The sequence below is a fragment of the Podarcis raffonei genome, chromosome 10 (assembly GCF_027172205.1).
Source record: "Podarcis raffonei isolate rPodRaf1 chromosome 10, rPodRaf1.pri, whole genome shotgun sequence".
Lineage (NCBI taxonomy): Eukaryota > Metazoa > Chordata > Lepidosauria > Squamata > Lacertidae > Podarcis > Podarcis raffonei.
This window is the reverse complement of record NC_070611.1, coordinates 54,607,168-54,634,022: the sequence shown is the minus strand read 5'-3', so window position 1 is coordinate 54,634,022 and position 26,855 is coordinate 54,607,168. Positions and strand designations below refer to the sequence as shown.

General features: G+C 43.2%; 1 protein-coding gene across 3 annotated transcripts in view; it reads left to right on the top strand.

Moving 5' to 3' along the window:
- The first annotated feature begins 382 nt into the window (after positions 1-382).
- Positions 383-26,855, top strand: part of BRAF (B-Raf proto-oncogene, serine/threonine kinase) — a 53,334-nt gene continuing 26,861 nt past the window's right edge. The window contains exons 1-7 of one of the 3 annotated variants that reach the window (XM_053407168.1): positions 383-564; positions 8,609-8,710; positions 11,543-11,806; positions 18,887-18,990; positions 19,987-20,089; positions 23,648-23,796; positions 25,606-25,722. In XM_053407168.1, the coding sequence (XP_053263143.1) occupies positions 424-564; positions 8,609-8,710; positions 11,543-11,806; positions 18,887-18,990; positions 19,987-20,089; positions 23,648-23,796; positions 25,606-25,722 (980 nt within the window). In that variant the 5' untranslated portion in view covers positions 383-423. The remainder of the gene's footprint in view (positions 565-8,608; positions 8,711-11,542; positions 11,807-18,886; positions 18,991-19,986; positions 20,090-23,647; positions 23,797-25,605; positions 25,723-26,855) is intronic. The other 2 variants (XM_053407166.1, XM_053407167.1) reach the window with 2 other exon arrangements.

Genomic DNA, 26,855 nt, shown 5'->3' with positions numbered 1-26,855 from the left:
GGGAGGGAGGTCTGAGAGGAGGCGTGGCGAAGCAGTTCCGCGCCCTCCGGGTTCCCTAGGTGACGCTGGAGGAGGAGGGGGGTGTCGCGCCGTGACGTCAGGGTATTTCCCGGTGACGTACTCCCGGGCATGCGCAGTGGCGACGCGGCGATTCTGGGTGACGTCACGCCCGAGGTGTGACGTACGGCCGCCGCTGGCCGCCTGGAAGACTCTCTCGGGGAATTTTGCTGCTCTTGCTGCCCACTGCCCCACCCACCCCCCCGCTCCTTTTTCTCCCCCCTCTAGTCCCACCCCCCTTCTTCCGCTACGGGTCGCGGTTGGGGGCGGCCGGGTCGTCAGGGGCGACACGGCTCCCCCTCCCCTCCTCCCCCCTCCTTGTCCTCCTCCCCCCTCCTGCCCCCCTCCTCAGCGCTTCGATCCAAGATGGCGGCGCTGAGCAGCAGCAGCAGCGCCGAGGGGGCCTCGCTCTTCAACGGGGACATGGAGCCCGAGCCGCCGCCGCCCGGGGCCTGCTACGCGGGGGGCAGCGGCAGCGCAGGAGGAGACCCCGCCATCCCGGAGGAGGTGAGGCCCGGCCGTGTGGGGAGGGGGGTATGAGGCCGGCCTGGCATCCTACGGCGCCCCCTTTCCCTCCTCGCCCTCCTCCCGCTTCCCTGCGGGGGGTCCGGCGAGGGGCTCCTGCTGGAGACTTAGGCCCGGCAGCGGGAGGCAGGTCGGGTGGCCGGGAGACAGGTGGATCAGGGCCCCCGGGCCGCCTCCCCCCGTGCCAAGGCGACGGGGCCAAAGGGAAACCGCGAGGCCGGGCGGCGGGTTGAGGTTCGAGGGTGGCCAGCAAAAGCCGCCCCGGCCTCCTCCTCCTCTGGCAGCAGGTGAAGTTTCTCCCCGTCGCGGAGGAGAACCCGGCCCCCTTCGCCTCTCCAGCTGCAGCGCCGGCGGTGAGGTTGGCAGCCCCAGGAGGGAAGGGGGGTGTTGAGGTCGACGGCGGGACTCCTAGCAGGGCAGCTCTCCCCGTCCCCCTCGGGCCTCCATCCCGTCCCAAATTCCATCTGAGGCCTTGTCTGGTCGCTCCCTCGGTTTGCACAGGGGAGGCAGTGCCTGGGATTTCTCCTCCGCTTCTTTCTCTCCCTCCTCGCCTCTGCTTCTCCCGATCTGCACGGTCGTCAACAGCAGTTGCCTGCCAAGGGTTAATGGAACTGGAGCAACACTTCGTCAGCTCCCCACCCCCCTTCTCCCCACAAGTGCAATAGCGACTCCCTCGGGCCCCAGTTGCGTGGCCGCGGAAGGCCAAGGGAGTTGATTCCGCGAGTGCGGGGAGAAAACGGGGCACCTTTTGTTTGTTTTTATCTCGCTGTCTGTATCGGAGAGAAGGGGGGGGGGAGTTGGGCGCCTGTGCTTGGAGAGGGCCAATTTTGTAGAGCTGAGTTATGAGGGTTGGGTTGCCACCCTTTAAGCCAAGCAGTATTAAAAGCTCCCAGCAGATTGCATCAATATTATTAAAAACAAACACGGTCACATGTGCTCTGTGAACAGCACCTTGGCACGGATGGGGTAGGGCTGTGGGCTTTGCTAGGCTCTTGGCATTTGCATCCTTTTTGGGGGAGGTAGTGGCGGTGACAGATAATTTTCAGTACTCAGACTCCAGTATAGAAAAATGCACAAATCAGTGATGCTTCTTTATTAAAAAAAAAAACCCAAGTGTAAGTAAGAAAGACATGGTTCATGTCTTCTATAAGTAATTACTCCTAAAATAGCTGGCAGGAATTTTTTTTTGGGGGGGGAGGGATGTATTAGGAGTACACATGATTCGAAGACACATGCATACATGGCTTATTCAGTTTGCTAGGTAGTGTAGTGTAGTAGTGTAGAGGACGAGTGTAGGTTCTGTGTTGCATTGTCAGCTATGGTTGGCAAGACATAAGGATTAAGTTCAAGTCTGTATGTGTGATTTCTCCACAGTTATTGGAGTTTCAAGCTCATGTCCTCCCAACACAACAAACAAACAAACACCAGGCTGATGGAGTGGTTCTGTAGGGCAAGATGATATATTCTTAAACTTGGCGCAGTTTGATAGGTATTGCAGCAATTTGAAGCTTTCTCTTACATACTTTACATAATTATTTGTTGTACACCTGGCATTTAGAGAAGACATCTCCTGTCGGACTTGCAGTGTTCAGTGGGCCAACCTCTGGTAAGGTGGTTTACGATTGCAGCCATAGGTGTCTCCTGTTGGCCACCATATCAGTAAATTGTAGATAGTACAGATGGGCAACACACACCATGTTTTATTCTCTTTTTCTTTCTGTAACTGCAATGAATTTCTAAAGAAGATACAAATTTCTCTTCACTGGGGAAACCCACTAGATCTGCTTGCAAATGTAGTAAATAGAAAGAGCTGGTGTAGTGTAGTGACCAATATTGTACTCCTGCCCTTGCTAACCTGAGAGTAAGCCCCATTGAATTCAATAGGACTTAGCTCTGAATATCTATGGTTAGGATTATGCTGTAAGAGGCTGAGCTGTGAATCAGGATGACCAACTTTGTATCTCTCCCCTGCCATAGCTACCTTATATCATGGCCTCCCTTCACATGCAAATCTCCAAACTGTAACATGGTAATGGTAATAGTAATACTGACCTAACTTACAGCATCATTGTTGTAAGGATTCCAACAAGATAATGTATGTGAAATCCCTTTAACACTCTAAAATACTATCTAAATGCTAAGCATTACTATTAGCTTACTAGGCTTTGGAAAGAAATCTGAAGCTTTCAGAAGGAAGGGTTGTAGCCCAGTGGTAAAGCACATGCTTTGCTTTCAAACAATCCCAGCTTCAATCGCTGGCATCTCCAGGTAGGGCAGAGAAAGACTTATTTCTGGAACACTGATGAGCGTCTGTCATTCATTGTTAAGAGTAGTACACTACATGTACCAGTGGTCTGACTTAGTATAAGGAAATGCCTTATATTGCACACGGAAAACAGCTCCTCTGAAGTAAGCGCTCTAATCCATGCATTAATATACTGTATGCATGAATGCAAGTAAATACTTGGCCATAGCAATTTGCATACTGATGAATAGGTGCTCTGTTGCTGTTTAAGAAATAGGGCCTTTGCATATGAATATATATGGCTAGGTCAATCAAAGGGCCTTATAGCCCAGTGCTGTTCTGTCTCTGACAATGACCAGTGCCTTGATAATCTCTTAAACAGGACCTTGTTTGCCAGATGTTGGAAGCAATCTGAGGTATTCTACCTCTGAATATTATTGTTCCACCCCCACCCCCATTATTGGTGATATACATTCTGATGTAATTTCACCTGGCATCTTCCAATTTCACCTGGCATCTTCCAATTTATCTAATCCTTTTTAAAGTTGTCTAAACTAGTTGTCAATACCGCATCTTGTATGAATTCTTTAATTATGTTGTGTGAATTTATACTCCTCATTGACCTGATCCTGCCACTAATAATTTTTACCAGATGACTCAATTTTTGTCTTTTGAGATAATAATCGAGTCTTCACACTCTTCACACTTTATAATTTCCCTTTTGTGTTTTGTCATGAGACAGGCAAGGGGAGCCACAGTGGACAGAGCACATTTTTTGTCTGAAGGGTAAACTATGAGCATCTTTGGCAGGGATGGCAATTCAATTTCTGTTTACATATCCTTGACTCTGGTTGTTCACTTCAAGATATCTCTTGATGAGTGAGGTCCTTCTATGTTACATTCTATAAATAGAAACAAACAACTGAACAATAATTGCACAATTTACAAGAATACATCAGATTCAAAGAATCATAGAATTGTAGAGTTGGAAGGGACCCCCAATGGTCATCTAGTCTGTGGTCTAAACCACTGAGCCTCTTGGGCTTGCTGATTGGAAGGTCAGCAGTTCGAATCCAGTCAACGGGATGAACTCCTGTCGTTCTTTCCCAGCTTCTGCCAACCTAGCAGTTCAAAAGCATACCAGCGCAAGTAGATAAATAGGTACTGCTGCGGTGGGAAGCTAAATGGCGTTTCCATGCATTCTGGCTTCAGTCACAGTGTTCCGTTGCGCCAGAAGCGGTTCAGTCATGCTGGCCACATGACCCGGAAAGCTGTCTGTGGACAAATGCTGGCTTCTTCAGCCTGAAGTGAGATGAGCTCCGCACCCCATAGTCGCTTTTGACTGCACTTAAATGTCCAGGGGTCCTTTACTATTTTCTTTTTTTTTACCTTAGTCCAACTCATGCAATGCAGGAATCTCAACTAAACCATCCAAGACAGATGGCCATCTAACCTCTGCTTAAAAACAATGAAGCAAAGCTCACAACCTCTTGAGGGAGACTGTTCCACTTAGTCGGGAAGAACCTTCTGACAGTAAGAGCTGTTTGACAGTGGAACAGACTGCCTTGGGATGGTGTGGACTCCCCTTCTTTGGAGGTTTTTATAAGATTATAAGTAAACATTAAGTAACAATAATTACTATTGTAATCCAGGATATTATGTCAGCAAATAAATATATTTAGAAAGAAAAAGGTGAGACTATACAGTGGTAGATTGATAGCAATCAATGCACCTACCTTTGGTGGCTATCTTCCTTAGTCTTGCACACTTTGCTGTTCAGCAGATCATCATGAAAATATGCTTACTGCAGTCTAGTTGCAGTTCTTTTGAAACTCTGAGTTAGGGATAATTAAATGTAAATGCTGTGAATTTTCTGTCTCCTTACTTTGCCTTTCAAGAAAGTTCAGCTAAGCTTTTGTTTTGATGCTGGAGATGGATTGTTTGGACAGCGGGTAAAGATGCAGTTGTTGATTTTGATCATGCATATGATTCCAGCCGATTTTGTTCTCTCGATGAAAGCTTAGGCTTATGTTACGTGTCTGGAATTTGGCGTGCTTAATCAATAGGGTGTCTTCGCTGGATAGCATGAAATGTAGTTTTAATCTGGCACTTTGGTTGTGGTCTATAAAGGTTTTAAAAAAAATCTGTGACAGACTCACATGGCTAATGATCCACCAGACTGCAGTCTTCAGTCACGTAATCCGGCCTGTTGAGTGGTTGCCATATTCCCTTTTTCTGTACCCCCAAATTGTCAGCAAAGCCAGGCTTTGCTTATTAAGGCCTCTGCCCCCACTAAGCTGCTATACAGAGCTGGTAGACTTCATTCAATTTAGTGGGTTATAAATTGTTCAGGCAGCCTGGGTGTTGTGGTTACTTTCGATGCCTAAAAGAGAGTGCAACTGGAAATGGATCAATGGGTGCAAACAGGCAAGTATTGAAGATTGATAAACTGCCTGCAAGCAGCCTGAAGAATGTTTGGGCACTCTAGCAAAGTTGTAAATTGAAAATGACATAGTTTGCCAACTCAGCTTGAAAAGGTAATGTAGGATTTTTTGGAAAGAAATGCAAGGTTACTATAATCAACGTGGCTGAGGGGGGCTGGGAAAGTCCCTGCATATTTTCCCAATTAATTGCAGAGGTTTAGTAAATAATAATACTAATAAAAAAGATGTACTGTTATGATGCACATGTTTATGCAGTGATAGCAGACAGGGAAAGTTTTCTTTACTAGTGAAAGAGTTGGACAGTGCTTAATAAAAAAAGTCACAGTTTGCGGACTCTGAACAATTCAATTTTGTTCAGGTTTAAAATCAATCTTGTCAGTTAGAAATATAACCTAGTTCCCCGTAATAAAAAAATATATGAGCTGTATCACTCACTGGCTCTACATTTTAATACAGAGAACAGAACATATATGAATACTAACACTTTTGGTCACTTTTAAATTGACCCAATTTTGGAAGGGAGGATTAGAGGTACGCAACTGATAGTATTCACTTGTGAATCTGCACCGTGAATGCTTCCTAAGAATGGTGGCCACTGATTTTAATTGATCTCTTAAAAGTGAATACTTTCTTATAATTCTATAAGAAAATGCTGTAAGTGGTGATTATGTTTTTATTGTAGATGTTTATATTGTGTTTTTCTAGTTGCTGTAATTAAAATACTTGCATTCAGAATTTCTGACCCCTTTGTTTGAAGGAAGCATAGTTGGTCCACAGAAAATAATTTTTTGTAGTTGTCTGTGAAACAGATTTGTAATGGAATTGGGACCTAATCCAGACATGACAGAAGTGTTCTAGTGCTGCAAAAGTGCTGATCCAGTGGAAAGGTTCTAGCTTATATTGAGAAGGAGTTGTGCTCACTTGGAAAATCTGGTGCTCCTGGATACCTAGGGGCATGGATGTATGCCCTGGGGTGTATGCTGATGTGCCAACTTTGCCCCTTCCCAAAAAAGGCAGCAGGCTTGTGAGATTCTCAGACATTTATGTCATGTTGAGTTACTGTAACACACTCTACAAGGGACTGCTTTTGGAATGTGAAAACTTCAGCGGATGCAAAATACATGAGTTTCAATGGGACTTACTTCTGAGTTTATAAGCATAGTGGTGTTCTGCATTCTGTTGTGTGGTGTGCATGTGTTATGTCAGCACTTGCATATTCTACCCACAAAGTCGTAGAGAGCTAAGGCATTGGTGTCCTGTCATGATTGCTGTGGGCAGTCCAGAAAACCCTCTTCATGCCAGGTGTAAAGGTGTAAAGAATAAGAATGTGCAGAGGTTCAGTCTTACTGGCTGTCCTCTCTCTTTGTCGATAGTGAGTTTGAGCATCTTCATCAACCATTGTAAGACCAGTTTTCTTGTTTCTGTTTTTTAGAATGGGGAGTTAAAAGTCACAAGGTTTTGAAATGGTAGAAGTTGGATTTGCCACAAAACTTTTAAACATATCATTGTCTTTTAACAGAAGTGCTGCTGTATATGTTGTGTCCTCTGCTAGTCATATCCTCCGATATCTACCTTCCCTCTCTTAGTTTTCCACTTCATTTTGCAGCTGATACTTGCCATTTCATGGCTGCTGAGCATGCTCAGTCCTCGCTGAGCTCACCCTCTTGGTTTTTGTTTTAAGAGTTTTTCTACTTCTTCAAACCCCAGGGTGCTCAGCACACCTTCCAAACCAGGGTGTGCTGATGCCTTCCTCTTGTTTTTCAGTGGTCCTGCTTTGGCTCCCATTTGTAACCACCTGATTTTAGAAACACAGGAAGTAGCTTTATAAATCAAAGCTTTGTTCTATATTAGTATTGATACCTTTTCACACACTTACCTCGTTAGTAGTTGTATTTTTATGAAGCAGGAACAGATGTTCCCTCACCAAAGGTAACACTTGAGGTCAGCACTTCACGTGTAGGCCTGTAGGTGTAATCTTCTCACATGTTATAATACATAGAAGGGTGCATCTGAGATTAACTTTTCAGAAGCTTTTTATTATAAAATGGCTTAAACCTTTGATGGTGACAGATAATGAGTTGGAACTGAAAGTAGCATGGAAAAGTTAGTTAAAAGCTGACCTAAGAGTAAACATTATAAAGTTCTTAGAGTGACAGGTAATAGTGTTAAGTTATGTGGAATTTTTATAGTGGAAAAATAAATCATATTCTTTTTTAAGCCATTTGTTAATACTGTACCGTCAAATTTCTTTATAAACTCCTGTTCCACTGTTTGACATTCCATGCATCCTAAGAATGGTAACTCTTAGGTCTGCAACTCTAACATGTTCCTGAAGATTTAAATGATCACCCACTGGTTTCATAGCATTCTTGCTTCTCTAAGTATGATTTGTGCCCATTGAGCCTTGCCTTAAAAATGGACTCGTTCACAATGTTACATAACAGCCTTCCTTAGGTCTTGCCAACATTTCACTATGAAGTTCAACAATGAATTCATGGGGTTTGCAGTATAAATATCTAGATCCTTGTAACTTGCATGGAGAAAGCAGCTTTATAGAATTGAATTCATACTGCATTATTTGTGAGGGAAGAATACTTAGGGGTCTCCCCAATGCTCTGTCTCAAGAACCCAAGCCTTCATAATTTAGTTCTGCAATATAAACTTGATGTAGAATTTCGCAGTGTAATAACGCTTAGGTTTTGGTTACGGTTGAAGAGGGGAAAATCTTTTCAAGCAGTCATGTTGGTTCCTGGGTGAAGCTGACTAGCACTGTTTTCCACAGACAGATGGCTAAGTCTGGAGGTGATAAATGTACTGTAGCTTTTTTTTTTTTACAGGAGGAAGTATTTAAATTCTTAGGTGTTGACTTTTGGCTAACTGTTACTGTTACCCTTGTGTATCTTCTATAAATAGTTTCATGCTTAGTACCGAGTAGTGTAAACTTTTAATGATATCTTACTGGGAATCTCTGGGATGTGTTCACAGGCTTGTGTGTTATTTTGACAGGTTTGCACATGGGCCACCTGTCACACATTCATTTTGTGCGCTCTGTGGTGGGTGTGCACAGACCCGCACTCCACAGCCTGTAGTTCTTTGTTGGATTCATTTCTGCGAGCCAGCGGAAGGCAGGGTCGATGATGTGAATTGAGTGTTGCATGTGTCATGTTGTACCAGTAGGGAGAGGTAGACCTGCACCTTTGCCAGCAGAGAGGAGTGCTAACTGTATCAAAGGTGAACTGACCTTCAATATTTCTCTGAGGTGTATCAACTATGGGCTTAAAACTTTCCAGCGTGCTTGTTCAGGCCTTTTTTGAAACATATGCCTGTTTATTTTTAGGTGTGGAATATAAAACAAATGATTAAATTAACACAAGAACACATAGAAGCCCTGCTGGACAAGTTTGGAGGAGAGCATAATCCACCTTCTATATACCTGGAGGTAAGTGCTGAGTCGCAGGTGTTCCATATCTGGTTATGAAATAATGTATCTATTGGTTAAGAGACTAGGAAATGTTTTTAGTTGTTTAAAGTATTTCTTAATGTAGTTTTGCTTAACATTTATACACACACACGAATATCATCACCTGCTCTGTGAAAAATCAACACACCTTGTTATAAGAACATTTTGGGCAGTGGGATTTAAATCCATTGTCACACAGTCCGCATTGTAGCTGAAGAGCACCGTTGTACAGGTACTGCCTGCTTAAAAGGACTTTGCCTAGCTCTGTAAAGGAGAGGTCATGCTTAACAAATCTGATTATCTCCTTTAAGCAAGTGACAATGAAAGCTGACAAGGGTGAAGTAGTACACATAATCTATTTAAACATTCAAAAGGCTATTTTATATTATGTCTCAGAAGCGGACAACTCTGCAGCACTTTCTGGATGGTTGTGCAGGGTTAGGATTGATAACATAATCTCAAATAGTGTTTGATTTTCTTCAGTCTTTAAAGAAAGAAAAAATTCCAGTGGGAGCATGTTTCCAGCAAAGAAGAAATGGAATCTCTCTCTCTCTCTCTCTCTCTCTCTCTCTCTCTCTCTCACACACACACACACACACACACAGAGAGAGAGAGAGAGAGAGAGAGAGAGAGTCTCCACTAAATCAGTGGCTAAAAGGATTGGAAATGTCCCGCATGTTCCGCCCTCCCCTTTCACATGAGGTTTTCCTCTTCTGCATGTCCTCTTTAGCATCAGCCATAGTTTGTTCTGACATTTGAATCAGCAGGCCATGGTTTCTGGTTTTGAGGACAAGTTTGTTGAGTTGAACATTTCTGCAAACTCTGGTTAGTGTTGAACAGCTTAAGGAGAAAGAAGCTGTGAGAGGGAAGCATGGCGCATGTGAGTGGGTGGCTTATTTATGGTCTTTCAAACAATGGTTGTGAGGAGTGTCAGACTTGAACCGTTGTAATGTTTGTTTGCAAGGGGCTGGGGGTGGGATTGTTATTCAATAATATGCTCCAGTGAGAACTTTCCTGGACTGTCAGACAGGCTACCCAAAGAGTCAGATATGCTCTGGGGGTTTGCTCAACCCTCTAAAGTGGACTTGGGGAGGGGTGGTTCTGACTGTTACCCAAGGAAGTAGTCCCACTAGTGCAAGGAATTTTGGCTGCAAAATGGAACTTCATTTCCGCCCCGCCCCCCAATCATCTGTTCTGGGTTTTACCTGCAGCCACCCAGAGGCGGTGTGGAGAGGAGAGGCAGGGAAAGTTGCATTATGCAAGTGGAAGTTCTTGTGCTAAGAGAAGTACTTAATTGGATCCTACCCTCTGTTTTGTGAGCATAGAACTTTGTTACATTCAGTACAACTCTATGTGTTGTCCTGTCTGCACAAGCAATACTCAAAAACTTATCTTTTCTTTCCACCATTAGAAAACTAGAAACAACTCTTAGGTTAGCCATTTTAGGCATGCACAAGTCTTTTTTCACAATTACATCTGAGATACAGTTTTTATTTTCTCGAGTTGTCTGATGTCCTGCTTTAGCATAAAGCAATTTCTTCTTCAACAAAATCAGTATAAGATTACAGTAACTCCCTAGGCCTGTCTCCCTGTATTTTGTATAAGCCACTGGGTTTGTGATAGTGGTCAACAGCCAGGAACCAGAAGATACTGCACCTACAATTCTGAATATCCCTTTAGTGTTTCTGACAGTTTCTTCTGGTCTCTGGCCATTGATGTAATAGTCCAGGTTTAAGGCCCTTCACTCCAAAGGGATGAGCTAGAGTGAGCTGTACAGACAGACTCTGGCTGGTTGCTGGTAAACATACCAACCCATAGAAATGGCCCCTCTGATTTTAGATTTGAAGTGTTGTGGAAAGTATCTAAACTTGGTCTTGAAACTGGGTTAAAACATTGCACAAACATTTTGCAAAATACATCTCAAGCCAAAAAGAAGAACATATGGAAAAAGTGAAAGGAATATTGACAAAATGGCCATAATAGCTTGCTATTCTGCTTCTGATGTAATTGTCTTTCTTAATTACTGCATCAGTTCTGTGCTCACTTATGCATTCCAGCACGCTTGTTATTTCAGAGAAACCTGAGCATGCATACATACTTGGGTGCAGGATGACAACATTTTCATGAAAAGAAGAATAGGGAGAGAATCCTGTATTAGAATTAAAATACCACATTTAAAATATATGTACAAAGTCAAATTCTGCCGTAAATTTATTTGGACATAACTCTCTTTTAGATATTCATATTCCTGTCACTTCTCTCAGTCTCTAAATTTCTGAACTCTTCCCCCAACCTCCCATTAATTCCTCATTGCAAACCTCTCTCCAGCCTTGAGTTATATTACGATGCCTTGTAAGCATGTAGTTCTGCTGCAAAGAAGTAGTAGAGCTGTTTATTCATGATCCTTCATGGAATTTCCCTTGAAGGTTATCGTGACACATGTATAGACAGTGTGGGGGCAGAGGCTTAGTACTAGAACGGTTGTTGAATGAATAATATTGGTTCCGTCATTTCCTTCGTTAGAAACTGTGCTTTTTTCCCCTAGAAAAATAAGTGCTGGCACTCACCATGAAGTTGTTACAGTAAGTGCCACACTTTTTAACAGCAACAAAAATGAGGTGCCGGTACTGCATACCCTTGAGCACCCCTGAAAAAAAGCGCTGGTCATAAATCATCCCTGAATGTGTTCTTTGGAAGGTTGGGTTGGGTACTGTCCCAGTGATCGTATTCACAGTGCTTAAGAGGCTATAAATATCTCAAAAGTGTACATCCAGGTTATCACTGTTTTAAATTAACTTTTTCCTTTTAAAGGCCTATGAAGAGTACACCAGCAAGTTAGATGCACTGCAACAGAGGGAGCAGCAGTTACTGGAATCCATGGGCAATGGAACTGATTTCTCTGTCTCCAGTTCAGCTTCAACAGATACCGTCACATCATCGTCATCTTCTAGTCTCTCTGTAGCACCTTCTTCCCTCTCAGTTTATCAGAACCCTACAGATTTGTCACGGAATAACCCTAAATCTCCACAGAAGCCTACTGTTAGAGTCTTCCTACCCAACAAACAGAGGACAGTGGTAAGCACATCTGTCAGAAATTTACTTTCTGTCCCCTTGTCAAAGGAAAGCGTGTTATTTAAAACAAGGGAAAAAGAAAGAAAGGTATAGTATAATCCCTATTATAAAAGGGTAGTCAACCTTTTTATACCTACCGCCCACTAATGTTTCTTTCTTGATGGTAAAATTTCCTTACCGCCCACCCAGGGCTCGATGGAAGGAGGATTCAGCTTGTGCCGTAGAACCCCCTACCGCCCACCTAGAATCCTGAAATGCCCACTACTGGGCAGTAGGGACCAGGTTGACAACCCCTGCCTTACACATTGCCACAGCATGATACACTAAGTAGTGGAGTAAGCAAAGTGTTTTATTTGAGGGATCTCGAATGCAGAGCTTGACTACAAATGCAATTGAAGAGTCGCAACTGGGATTATTTTGCTGCTGTTGTTCTTGTGAGACGCAACCTCTTTTATGGGGGGTGGGAATTACTTCTGTTCAGTGGTTTTTAATGCCAAGTTTGTGCCACATGCTGTACCGAATGTAGAAATGACTTGGAATGTGTTCGCCCTCTCCATGCGCAATGGGCTGGGTAGTTGGGCTGCAGCCATGTTGTGTGCACAGCAGTACACGATGGCACAGAAGAACCTGAAGCCATCTGTTCCTCCCTTTAGCGCATGAAGTGTCTGAGGTTCCACTTATGTGCGCTGTGCCTGCCAGGAGCAGAAATGAGGAATTGGGGGCCTTGTGGCTGAAGCTGTCATCGCTGAGTGGCAAACGAGAGGAGAATGCTGGCCCAGCAAACTCCTCCTCCTCCCAGCACATGGGGTCTTTCTGCAAACAGAGCAGCTTTGCAGCCCATGCTTCTTCTCAAGGAGCCCAAGAAAGTCAAATGGAGGAGGAACATGGAAAGCGAGTGCGTAGACGGGCAGTAAGAATTGGACAGGGAAGGGCTCACCAGTGTTGGAGAATTCTTGAAGTTTGGTGGAGAGATGAGCTTTTGCATAGCGCACAGGAAATTGTTTTAGACAATAGGGTGCAGTATGGTGCGAGGGAGTCGAAAGAAGGGAGAGAGGTTCCTGGACACAGGTGAACTTTTAACAGAGCAAGTAAGACGGGTATACAGTTGTACCTTGGTTGACGAATGCCTTGCGTTTCAAACGTTTTGGCTCCCGAACGCCGCAAACCCAGAAGCGAGTATTCTGGTTTGCGAACGTTCTTTGGAACTCGAACGCCCGATGCAGCTTCAGCGGCTTCCGATTGGCTGCAGGATCTTCCTGCAGCCAATCGGAAGCCGAGCCTTGGTTTCCAAACGCTTTGGAAGTCAAACAGACTTCCGGAACAAATTCCGTTTGACATCCGAGGTACCACTGTAGTAAGGTGAATTGAACAGGGTTATCGTTCTAGGGTCATGGGTGGTGGGGAAGAGTCATTTGCACAAAATAAAATACTGTAGGCTTTTTTAAAAAAAAGATCCTAGACTTTGACACTGGACCTGCTTTTGGTACACAGAGAATGCACATTGCTAATCCATCCCCCTTTCTAGAAATTTTCTAGTGCACATTTAAGGCTTATTGTTGCCAAGGAGACCATGAAGGCTAGGAATGAGAGAAGAGTGAAGACGTGCTTCCTTTTGGGGGGGCAGACTACATAAAAGATGTGAGGTGACAAGCTGAAACTGTAATTACCAATGGTTCAGACAAGGAAAACAGTGGTATTTTAAGAGCGGAGACAAGACAAAAATGAAGGAGCAAAATAGAAGGGGCATGGCTGGGGGGAAAGGAAATTGAGTTTAGGGCCACTTAGAGTTTAATTTCAGTTATAGGGTAAAACTTAGTGAAGCCAAAGGACTTTTAGTTCTGATTGCTTTCAGTGAGAGAGATTTAAGCATGTGCTTAACTGCAATATTGTGTATGTCTAAGGCTGCAGTCTTCTGCTCTTAGTGAAACCAGTGTTACTTAGCAATCTTAATGGTGCAATCTAATATATGTCTGCTCAAAATTAAGGCTGAGTTCAGTGATAGTTACTCCCAGCTATGTGATCACAGGATTGAAACCCCATTTTGACTGGTTTGACACCTGTTGGTTTTAATTTTCGGTAGTTCATTCCTACATAGTAGATTTTAACAAAATATTTCTAATTTAATATCAAGTGTCTCTTCTTTTAAACAACATGCTTAGCTTTCTTTTTCTGGTTTCATTTTTTAATAGATAGGTTATGGCAAAGATGCTTTGTGGATTGCCTTAGTAACCTAACCTGCTTTCAAGAATATATTGCTTTTAAATATGAGAAGTATCCTAATAGGGAGATTAATAAAGTTGAGCAAGATTTGTTTGCAGAAGTCACTTTATGCATCTAAGAGCCTGCATGGCTCTTAGCTACTCATGCGGGAAATATTTTGCTGGTTGTGGGAAGTGGCGGATTCTGGGGAATCGAAACCTTGTTTTCCAGTCCCTGGGAATCTTGCTCAGATCTGTCTCTGACTTCTGAGATTTGACTAGGCAACTATCACACACTACAGCTTCTGTACATCTCCTGAACTTCTATCTAATTGCGGACGTGCTTCAAAAGGTTCTGGGCAGCACACTGTCATAACATAAAGAGACTTTTTTCAAAAAATTAAGGCAATGAGGAAAGTTGGTCTCCAACGTTACGTTAATTAAAAGACATGTGCCCAAAGAAATTACAGCTGGCTACACAGGGTGAGCTGAGGTTTCTGTTTAATTGCACTATGTAATAGGCCTAACACTTCAGCACAGAAAAAGCTTTGGGGAATATAGTTCATAAGGGAAAAAGCACATGCAACAACCCCTGTTGTGCTGCCTCTTTAATATTGCATATATCCCTACTCTTGCTGCTGGTCCCAAGCCAGGATTCCCTTCTCCGAGGGGTGACCAGCTGGCCGTTGTTGTAGCAGCTGAATCATGAATTTGCAAGGGGCGGGTGGTAAGAACAGAGCAAATGGAACACAAGATGGATACCTATCTCTGAGGGAAGTCTGTGAAGAAGAGTCCTGTTTTGCTATAGGAATCTATTTTGTAGGACCCAATTTTGATTTTCTAGCTTTCTAAGGTACAGTGGTACCTCGGGTTACAAACACCTCGGGTTACAAACACTTCAGGTTACAGACTCCGCTAACCCGGAAGTAGTACCTTGGGTTAAGAACTTTACCTCAATATGGGAACAGAAATCACGCGGCAGCGGGGGGAGGCCCCATTAGCTAAAGTAGTACCTCAGGTTAAGAACGGTTTCAGGTTAAGAACGGACCTCTGGAAGAAATTAAGTTCGTAACCAGAGGTACCACTGTAGTGTGCGTTTTCTGGTGCATATGCAACCTGGTTTGGATGAATGTAAACAGAGGGTGTGGAATTCAAGACAGTCCCACAGAAGCTGTCTCAAGTAGCCGAAACTTCCTCCATCCTTTGTATTTGTTAACTGTCCTGTGCAGGATGGGTGATATCTGCAGCATGTGCTCCACACTTTACTTTACTTTACTTGCCCAGTATATGTATGCAATCCTCTCCCAGAGGTAGATTTCTGAAACCCCACCTGACTGGAGAAATTTCTCTTACATTGGACCTGTGCATCCTAAATAAACTTCTTACAGCTGGATCTTATGCGTGTTTTACAGTGGTACCTCAAGTTAAGAACTTAATTCGTTCTAGAGGTCCGTTCTTAACCTGAGGTACCACTTTAGCTAATTGGGCCTCCCGCTACGGCTGTGCCACCACCACACGATTTCTGTTCTGTCCTGAAGCAAAGTTCTTAAACCAAGGTACTATTTCTGGGTTAGCGGAGTCTATAACCTGAAGCATCTGTAACCTGAGGTACCACTGTACTTGGAAGAGAGTCCTACAAATTTCAGGAGCGCTTACTTTCTTGTAAATATACATAGAATTGAAGCCTTAATTTTGAGATCCTCTCAGATTGGTGAATTTGCAGGCCAGGAACCTCTCCCCATGAGGTTTGCAGTTAGCGCGTGCTACTGTGCGGTTTAGGCATCAGAGAATGGGGGAATTGAGGAGGGCATATTATCTCAACCACATATTTCCATCTCTAGTTTTCCTCCTCTAGAGATGGTTGTAGTCAGCAGAAGATTGCACCAGATACTGGGTGAGAGTTGGTCGAAATTCATCAGAGCATATCAGTCCAAAAGGGCGTATTGAGGGAATGATGAAGTAAATGTAGCCTTGCAAGTTACTATCCTGCCATATTTAAATTTTAAAATGGCTTTGATGTGGGGAATTCTGGCCTCAGGCTTAAGAAAACACTGTTGTTGCTGTGTATGTTTAAAAAAGACCTCTTCTGGGATTGCAAAATAGCGTTTAGAAAAAGCCTAAAAGATGGGAACTTTTTAAAAAAGAAACCCCATGATGTTTCTTTGAAGCAGCACAAAGAAAAATACAAGGGCGGGGGGGGGGGAATCAGAAGAGCTTTTCTTTCCTCACTTTCCTTCAGATTCTAATTGACCAAAGACCAAGCAAATTTCTTTTTGCCTAAACTGGCAGGCACCTATTTACAAAAAAGCTGTGCAGCACTCTGCAAGGATACATGCCTCCTCCCTTCTTTATGTTGAGCCAGGGTTTGCTAGAACTTAGGCCCAAGCCTTTATTTTTAACTGCTAGGGCTAAGCCCAAGAAGGACGAGATGGCCTCTAAGCATTACTCAAGCTCCTCATTCTCTAATGGAATAGTCCAGTATATAGTCTGAAGGCATGTGAGGCCACCACTTTTCTTAAAGCAATGTAGAACTGGGCCTGGATCAGTGACTGCCTGGGAGCCCCATGTGCACCAACAGGACATAAATGTAAAGATGACGATGGTTAATTTTGCATAGTTCTCAGACTTCATACAAAGGCAATTTTGAGACTGTTTTCTCTTAATAAGATAGTTCAGACATGCTGCTGCTTAAGAAGATGCAACTAGCCAGTGAGCACATGAACACTTAGCTCTATGACTCAAGCTCGGAGCAAGGAAAATATAAACAGGAAGAGATAAGATCTCCTTCCGAAGAAACATGTGTCAAGCCTAACAATCTGCTAACTTAGCTTAATTTATTGAGTATTTATTAGGCACGGAAAGCATACAAGCAGCAGTACTCTCTTGCAAAAGGCTTTGCAAGAGGCTTCTGACTGGGCGCTGACGAAGATGGGTAATTGCAGAGGCCAGTCAATGCAGAAATGACCATGTTTAGATGACTTTTTAAAAAAAGTGTTGTACTTCTTGGGAATGTGCTATAAATAAGGGGCTCTGAGTCACCACATGGTTACCTGAGGACAGCTTCCAGTTGCCAGTGGTGACCAGGCTCCTTCTTAACAACAGTTGTCAGTACTTGGGTATAAACTGTTCTGCTGTCCCTTCATGACTTAAGAAGAAGAGAGGGCAGTGTGAGCTTACCTGAAAGGAATTTGAAAATAGTCACATTAAATGTCAACCGTACAACTTTTCTTCATGGGTGCACATTGGGAAGAGGCAAAAAACTTCGGAAAAATTGTATTTATGACCAATAACATTCATTTACAGTATTCATTTATTTATTGTGAAATACTTATATCCCACTTTATAACCCCCAAAGGCGCTCTTAAGCATTAAAAAAAAAAAGATTCTGAAAATAGAATACAGTGGTACCTTGGTTCTCAAACTTAATCCGTTCCGGGAGTCTATTCGATTCCCAAACTGTTCGAAAACCAAGGTGCGGCTTCTGATTGGCTGCAGGTGCTTCCTGCACTTAAGCAGACGTCGCATTGGACGTTCGGCTTCTGAAAAACGTTTGCAAACTGGAACACTTAACGTCTGGGTTTGCGGCGTTCGGGAGCTGATTTGTTTGACAGCTAAGCCGTTCGGAAACCAAGGTACCACTGTACTCAGATCTGGTAGAGGAACAGAAATGGTGACCAGATGGAGACCAGATGAAGCCAGGATTGTTCAGAATTCATATACTGCCGTTGTACTTGGTTTTCCCTGGTGCTGTATGAGGCAGCAGCACCACTAAGAACTTCTGAGGCACTAGGAAGCTGGAAGTCCCTTAGTCCTTCCTTGTTGGAAACAAAGATGAGTGGGGCATCAACTAGAACTCACTCAACCCATAATGATTGGCTTTTCTATGTTTTTAGCAGTTCTTGTTTTTATCTGTAAGCCACCTTGAGTCCCATCAGGGGGAAAAGCAGGGTATATAATAGTAGTAGTAGTAGTAGTAGTAGTAGTAGTAGTAGTAGTAGTAATAAATTTTATTAATATTATAATGGGGGTCAGGTGGGGAGGACTCATCCTCTTTTCCTGGCAGTTTTGAGGCAGCAGCTAAACTCAGCCCACACCAAAGGGCAGGGCAGGAGTTAGAGAAACATTCCTTCATGTATTACCCAATGGAAACATGAATCCACTGCCCTAAAACGTGCTGATAACTACAACCTTAGACCCCTTGGAAAGGGTTTAGAGCAGAGCAGGAAGGGCAACCTGTGACCCTCCGGATGTTGCTCACCTCCAACTCTCGTCAGCCCCAGCCAGCAGAGGCAATGTTCAGGGTGACAGGCATTGTTGTTGACCAAAAACATACAGAGGACCGCAGGTTCTCATCCCTGGTTTAGACTAATTTGTGAAGGGTCTATCAACAGCTGTGATAGCTAGATGGATGGTCCATATTTAGAGGCAGTATACCATTGAACACCAGCCAGTCAGGTTCAGTAGAGCTTTTATTTATTTACAGCATTGATTGAGGCTGCCCAATAACCATCTCTGCATGATTTACAAAACCTTTCAAGACAAGACAGATTCACAGCATGGCCAAAAATCATCAGCATGTAAACAGTGGGTTACAGTTCAAAACTTTAAAATCACAGTTTTTAGAATTTTTAAAAATACCTTATCTGGTACCCAAAACAACCAGGTGAGTCTTGCTAGGCAGGATATTTCACAACTGAGAAGCCCCTCTCTCTTTCTCTTTCTCTTTCTGGTTGCCATCTCTCTTTATTTGATGTTGGGGGCACCCAGAGCCGGACCTCTGAAGTAGATGCTCACATGGATCCACTTGTAAATTGCAGCATGCTTTTAAGGCTTCAGAAATACATTAAGCTGAAGTAGTGCTAATGGTTTGATTTTGATTTCGCAGGTTCCAGCAAGATGTGGAGTTACAGTCCGTGACAGTTTAAAGAAAGCTTTGATGATGAGAGGTCTCATCCCAGAGTGCTGTGCAGTTTACCGAATACAGGATGGGTATGGTTTGTATGTAGTATGGTTTGGGGTAGGAGTTGAAGAGGGAATGATTGCTAAAGTGATTCTTTCTGGGTGTTTTAAGTGCATGAATAATCAAGATAAAAACAATTCACTTCATATTTTAAACAAATTGTTTTCCAAAGCATAAGCAAAATCTCACTCTATGCCCCTTAGCAGTGGTTGTGGGTTGAGGGTGGGAGAGAATCCTTTGTTCCTGCTAGTAGATTTGCTCACAGTGCTCTCTCTTGTATACTAGCAGCCTTGTACCTGGTGTTTCTCAGGGTTTCTAAGAAACCAAAAACATATGTGCAGTTTTGAAAGGTTCAGTCCACCATCTTGATTCAAAACAGTACCCGTTTGTATCGAAACATAGGAGAAAACCTGCTTCTTGATCTCACAAATTATCATTCAATATTTGGTTATGACATCTTAAGAGGTGTCCTAATGCATACAAACAACTTCAGAAAATATATAGTAGATAGTTAGCAGCTTCCCAGTTGCTTCCCTTTGGTTTTTCTGTATAAACTGTGCCCTTCTCATTAACTAAACTTTTTGTAGACTTTTTAAATAGTGGAGGCAAATACCCGAGAAATATTCTTTACCTAGCAAAGCAGTGAGATTTACTTTAGGTTGTGGAGCTCAAGAGCCATCCATTCCTTAATGCTGTGTATCAGGGATGGGAGACTTGTGGCCCTCCAGATGTTGTTGGTCTCCAGCATCTAGCAGCCCTATCCAACATGACCATCAGCAAGTGGGATGGGAGCTGTAGCCATAACATATGCAGGGCAAAAAGTTCTTCATTCCTGCATTAGATCTTGTGATCTGAATTGTGGGAGAGAGTTAAGTCTCTATCTTGTAATTTGTAGCACAGTTGTGATAAATCCGTGCCAACTTGCCATTTGAAGCTTCTAACGATGGAAGGCTTAAAAACAAATCCGAACTACTGTCCTCCACCTGCCCCCCCATATCTGCTCATGGAGTTCATTTGCACTGCAGAGAGAAAAAGCCCATTGGCTGGGATACAGACATTTCCTGGCTCACAGGCGAAGAACTGCATGTGGAAGTCTTGGAGAATGTACCTCTTACGACACACAACTTTGTAAGTATTTTCCTACAACGCCTGCTGGTGTTGCATCTAGAATCATAGAATCATAGAATCATAGAATCATAGAGTTGGAAGAGACCACAAGGGCCATCGAGTCCAACCCCCTGCCAAGCAGGAAACACCATCAGAGCACTCCTGACATATGGTTGTCAAGCCTCTGCTTAAAGACCTCCAAAGAAGGAGACTCCACCACACTCCTTGGCAGCAAATTCCACTGTCGAACAGCTCTTACTGTCAGGAAGTTCTTCCTAATGTTTAGGTGGAATCAAAAGTTAGCTGGCCCGTATTAATAATAATAATAATAATTTATTATTTATACCCCGCCCATCTGGCTGAGTTTCCCCAGCCACTCTGGGCGGCTCCCAATCAGTGTTAAAAACAATACAGCGTTACATATTAAAAACTTCCCTGAACAGGGCTGCCTTAAGATGTCTTCTGAATGTCAGGTAATTATTTATCTCTTTGACATCTGATGGGAGGGCGTTCCACAGGGCGGGCGCCACTACCGAGAAGGCCCTCTGTCTGGTTCCCTGTAGCCTCACTTCTCGCAATGAGGGAACCGCCAGAAGGCCCTCGGCGCTGGATCTCAGTGTCCGGGCTGAATGATGGGGGTGGAGACGCTCCTTCCTTCTGGTTTTATTAGGTTCTGAAAAGAAAAATTGGCAGAACAAGAATGGGCCTTTTCTGCAGTGGCTCCCCATTTCTGGAATGCTCTCCCCAGGGAAGCTCGCCTAGTGCCTTCACTATGTATCTTTAGGCGCCAGGGGAAAACATTCCTCTTCTCCCAGGAGAATTAAACGGTCTATGGCCTTTTGAAAAGTTACGTATTTTTGCGTGTTTTTTACTGTAAACTGCCTTGGAATTCTCTGTTGGAGGGCAGTATATAAATTTAAAAAAATGTTTTCACAGAGTAAATAGCTGTGCTATGGGCATAGACAGCTGCTGCTTTTGAGCAGAATATTTGTGTTTTATACGACACATTTCCCCTTCGCTACAGCCACCTTCTTACATGTGTACACACCTGATAGCCATTTGTACATTTCAGCAAACTCAGTATATATATATAAAAAACTCCCCCCCCCCCTATACAAGTTTGTCTTCCTAGTCTCCTAGAGGCAATTCTCACTCACCACAGGCAAGCAGACAAGTATCTTCTTACAAGCCTGGTTAAGCCACATTGTGAAATGCAGATTGGAGTGAATTGCATGCAACGTTGTACTTATTGCTGAGTGGAGGTTCTACCTCCAGATGAATCTACAATACTTCTAGGTGAATAATGGTGAGACTATAAGCGTAATCTGTATGATGAGGGTAAATCAATGGCCCAAATGTATTTAGAATCTTGTTTTAAAGTAGGATCTGGACGAGATGACCTTTAGTTCATTTTGCATGCTTATTTTAATCATGCAGTCTGCTTCCATATCATTGTAATCTCAAGGCTGAAGCCATAATTGCAGGAAGAATTATGTAAATTGTCCATGATTGAGAGCAATTTACTTGTCATTAAATAAAGTGTGGCTCTTTAGAAATAGCAGCATTCTCATGGGGAATTTAATAAAATGTCTATGTGAACCAGATTTTTAAATACACCGGAGCATGAAAGAGCAGCAAAAATCTGCTTGTTATATATTATTGTGTTATGAAAAGAATGTGTTTGGTGATCTCCTGCTTGCTGCACACCAGCAGGCAACTAATAAACCTGTTACAGAGTTGTGCTGGTCGCATCAGTGATGCCAGCGCTGAGAGACAACCTGACCTAAGGAATGACAATTTAAGTGGAATCTGGTGGAAGCAAATTATCTGGATGGCTTTTTCACCAAAGGACGTCTCTGTCTTAGGTTTATTATATGGAGAGGCCTTCTTAAAAATACAGCTTTGGTACTTCATTTTTGTTTCGTTCACTGGAACCCAAGGAGGATAGTTGCATAAAAATGCTCTGGATAGCATCCTCTTAAAAGTATTTTGTCTGTTTTATTTGCTTTAAGTAGACATTGCTACCTAACCTGCCTTTCGCATTCTACCAATTTTAAATCTTTTCAGATTCTGCTAAATAAAATGTGCAAATCTCTAAACCTTTGATATTACTTTTCTACTTGAGTACTTCAGCTATAATGATTTTTAAAAGAAACGCATCCTCATTTTATTGTTTGATAAAAAACAAAAACAGTGCCCAGAGCTTAGGTAGAGGTAAAGGTACCCCTGCCCGTATGGGCCAGTCTTGCCAGACTCTAGGGTTGTGCGCCCATCTCACTCTATAGGCCGGGGGGCCAGCGCTGTCCGCAGACACTTCCGGGTCACGTGGCCAGTGTGACAAGCTGCATCTGGCGAACCAGCGCAGCACACGGAACGCCGTTTACCTTCCCGCTAGTAAGCGGTCCCTATTTATCTACTTGCACCCGGGGGTGCTTTCGAACTGCTAGGTTGGCAGGCGCTGGGACCGAGCAACGGGAGCCACCCCGCCGCGGGGATTCGAACCGCCGACCTTTCGATCGGCAAGTCCTAGGCGCTGAGGCTTTAACCCACAGCGCCACCCGCGTCCCTTAGAGCTTAGATAGAACTTGGCAAATGGGCAAGTGTTAGTTGCTAGCTCTGGCAGGTGGAACTCTGTAAGAGCAGGGAGCTCCCTGCTCCCCTTGTGTAGCTAGAAATGGGGAGGCTTTGCCTGATATGGTATTATATCATTTACATGGACCTTGCTCTTCACAAGGGACTCGGGTGGCGCTATGGGTTAAACCACAGAGCCTTGGGCTTGCCGATAGGAAGGTCGGTGGTTCGAGTCCCCGCGATGGGGTTAGCTCCCGTTGTTTGGTCCCAGCTCCTGCCAACCTAGCAGTTAGAAAGCACATCATAGTGCAAGTAGATAAATAGGTACCACTCTGGCGGGAAGGTAAATGGCGCTTCCGTGCGCTGCTCTGGGTCTCCAGAAGCAGCTTAGTCATGCTGGCCACATGACCCGGAAGCTGTACGTCGGCTCCCTCGGCCAGTAAAGCAAGACGAGCGTCGCAACCCCAGAGTGGGCCACGACTGGACCTCATGGTCAGGGGTCCCTTTACCTTTACCTACTCTTCACAAACTGCTCCAGAAAGAAGACAGATTTCACTAGGTCACCTTGCACGTGTGATGGTTCTCTGTTTGAAAACTCAGGAGCCATTTTCTTTCATAAATTGTTTCTTGGTAAAATTGCCATAGAAACGTGAAATGTAAAGTTGCATGAAGGCAGGCGCAAAACAAGAAGGGGCAGATCTTCTGGCATCAATGAAAATTGAGTTACTGCTTTGTAAACACAAATGTGTATTAAAGGTTTTGTATTGCACTTAATATGCACTAAATTATTATTATACACAATAGAACTGTGGGGGTTCTTCTGTCAGTTAAATTAGCAAACCGTTTGTCAGGATTACAGCTCTCTTTTCGGTCATAGGGCTTTTAGAGTAATACCTTTGATCTAACTTAAAAGGAGCTTGAATCGGCCCTTTTCCGACGAAATGACATCGCAGTTTTAGCGGGCGCGAGAGGGCCTTGTTTCTCATGCCTGCTTTCTTGATGGCTTAGGTACGAAAGACGTTCTTCACTTTAGCGTTCTGCGACTTCTGTCGAAAGCTGCTTTTCCAGGGGTTCCGTTGTCAGACCTGTGGGTACAAATTTCACCAGCGTTGTAGTACAGAGGTGCCGTTGATGTGCGTGAATTATGATCAGCTTGAGTAAGTAATCAAAACTCCTCTGCAGTTTAAATGCTCTTTCCCTGAATCTGCACACATAAGCGGTCACAACAGCACACGAGTGTATTGTACTGATATTGCCGCGGTGGCATCCTTTGTATGCAAAGGGGACTTCTCTCCACCTAGGCTGCCTCTCCCACAGAATTAGGCAAATGTGACTAGTATGCCCTGTGCTCCAGAGAGCCCATAAATGAAAGCTTTAAACATGACCTACACAGTCTGACAGTCACAGTTATCGCAGTATAATGTGCCTGGGCTTTAAATGCAGTGTAGGCCAAGTTATGCGGTAGGGTGTCTGCCCACGAGTCTTTGCACCGTAGCCACTGTCCTTTGCTGGCACAATAGCACCAAGCTGTTGATTGTCCCTTGAAGCTTTCTGTGTGAACTAGGATTATCTTTGGCAAAAGTAATTCAAGAGTTCAAGAAAGGAGTCTAAGGCAGTAAAAGTGTGGTGGAAAACCTCACAGGGTTTTGATTTCTTAAAGAATAAAATAAAATACAAGTTTTAAAAACCAGTTCATCATATTCATATGTAGACTCTTGTACTTGACTATAGAAAATGAAATAAAATTATCCTCATAAACTGACTACTTGCTTTGTTGCTGCCAAGTTGGAAAACAAAACTTTGAGTAGCAGTTTTTCTGCCCCATCTATAATACCATTTCACAAAAGATTTTCTACCTTTTGTTGGATACTGACTGTAGGGTAACCCACAAAGTCTCTCTTTTTGGCCTAGCAACAGTGAAAATCCTAATGAGTTATTAAAGAAATTGCAGTCGACTGCTTTGAGGGTGTTCTTATTTATCCATAATTGTTCTTAATGGCTAATGTTTTTTTAAAAAAATCTGTATTAAATTTCACCCTTTCAACATGTGTTATATATACTACATATATATACTTATGCAGAATTTTTAAGATGTAGGTTTTATACATGATTCTAGGTAGTAATGAGATTTTATGCAGTATTTTATACTGCTGGTTTGTGTACTGTACCCAATCCACCTTATATGTGAACAGCCTATGGCCCAAGCATTGATAAACTACAAATGAGGCCTTTCTCTGATTTAATTATCAGAGATTGGCAAAACCATTTAAAAAAATGCTCATATGGCAGAACAGATATTTTTGAGGAACGACTTCTGATTTGCTTGTCTGCATTTAGAAGCCGCTTCTTAATATTGCTTGAATAGCATTTCAAAGAATTGACTGTATTTTAGTGTAGAACGTAAATGTTAGGCTTTGGGCCAGAGGCCCAAAATGGCCGCCCTGTTTGAAGCCAGCCCCTTTTCCCCCTCCAAATAATCCAGCATACTCAGCCAGGTTGTGGTGATGTCACATTGTGTGCTCCTCTGCCAGCAGTAGCCAATGATAGGAAGAGGAGGTGGGGAAATGCAGTTTTAAGTTTATTATAGTGGCAAATGTGCCAGAATGTTTTGGGGAGTACTGGAATAACTGGACAGGGAGCTGCCCCCCCTTTTTTATAGCAAAATCCCTGTTGGAAGTGTAGCATTGCACCCGATGCATGGAAAAGCAGGACACAGCTTAGATCTCAGAGAAGCAAGGGTCCTGCCATTATATTACAATGCTAAGAACTGATCTAAATAAAATGTTTCAAATCGCTGACATTTGACTTTCCTGCTTAACTGTTACAAAACTGTAGTGTCACCTTTCAACGTCTTTTCTCTTGGAAACATGTAATTTAACCTATGATGTTTTCTTCCTCATACGTTTTACGTTGTGAAACTTCTGGGTCTTGCCCAAGTTAGGTTTTTCTTTGTTTTTGCCTCACAGTTTGCTGTTTGTCTCCAAGTTCTTTGAACATCACCCAATACCGCAAGAGGAGGCCTCCTTAGAGACGACCCCAGTATCCGGATCATACACTTCAGTGGCCCCCTCAGATTCGCCTGGGTATGCTCTTAAATCCTGCTGTTCTAATAATAATGTGGGTTTCTAGTTTCTGAAAGGGAGGCTTGGGATTCAGGGGGAGGGGAACTGGGTGTCTACACCCATTTATATCAATATAATGAATAGAAATTGAGTGATTTTTATACAAGGGCTTAAGAAAATAACGATAGTAATGAGGAAAACTTTGTGAAGCATTTATTCATCCTTACTCATCTGTTTGTTCTGGCCTCGGTTACAGTACTGCTGTTTACTGCTTGCTCTAGATGCTTCGGCTTAAACAGTTTGCTCAACAAAGGTCAGCTTTGGCATGAGAAACCTTTCTTTCTTTCAAGGGATCTGATTTGTATAAGCAGAAGTTGTTGGGAGGTTGCTATTGTAGCATTCTACATTGGCCCAAAGTGGAGCTTGAGTGCTTTTCCTTCCCAAGTTTTGTTTGTGAGTAGATTGCTCCCCTGACACAGTGGCTGTGTTCACAAATCACGGTTTAACATGACACGCACGAACCACTGGGAAGTTCAGGAATGATTCACCTCTGCCATCACCTCTCCTCCTCCTCCTTAGCCAGGAGGACAATTTTGGAAGCATTTATTTCTGGTTTTAGTTAACCTCAATTCCAGATCCGGACTGGTTAGCACTTCACAGTGTTTAGCTTAGGTATGTACTTTTGTATGTGATAGGCCTGCCCTCTCATACAAGCCTTTTGCAACTGTGTCTTTACTTAACATTTTGCATGTACCCTAGTAGGGTCCATATTTGAGGTGCAGGGCTGATGCCATCATTCATCTTTCTGGTTCATCATTTTGGACACCATGAATGGTGTTGTGTGTGTGTGTTTGTAGACTTATTTTGAGGTAAATTTCTATCCTACCTTTCCATTTCCAAAGAAGTGCTCAAGTTGACTCGCCTAAATAATCAGTAAAACAATTTATAAAAAAGCACACTCAAGGGTAAAAAATAATTCTTTTATTTATTGTCTTTATCAAATTTATGTCCCACCCATTGGAGCCCAGGGCAGCAAACATCTCTGAAATAAAAATGTAGCTTAAAAACAACAACAAAATATTTGAAACATTTAAAAACTGCTAAAAACAATGAAATACAACAGCACCTGTAACCAAGCATGCACTTGAATAAAA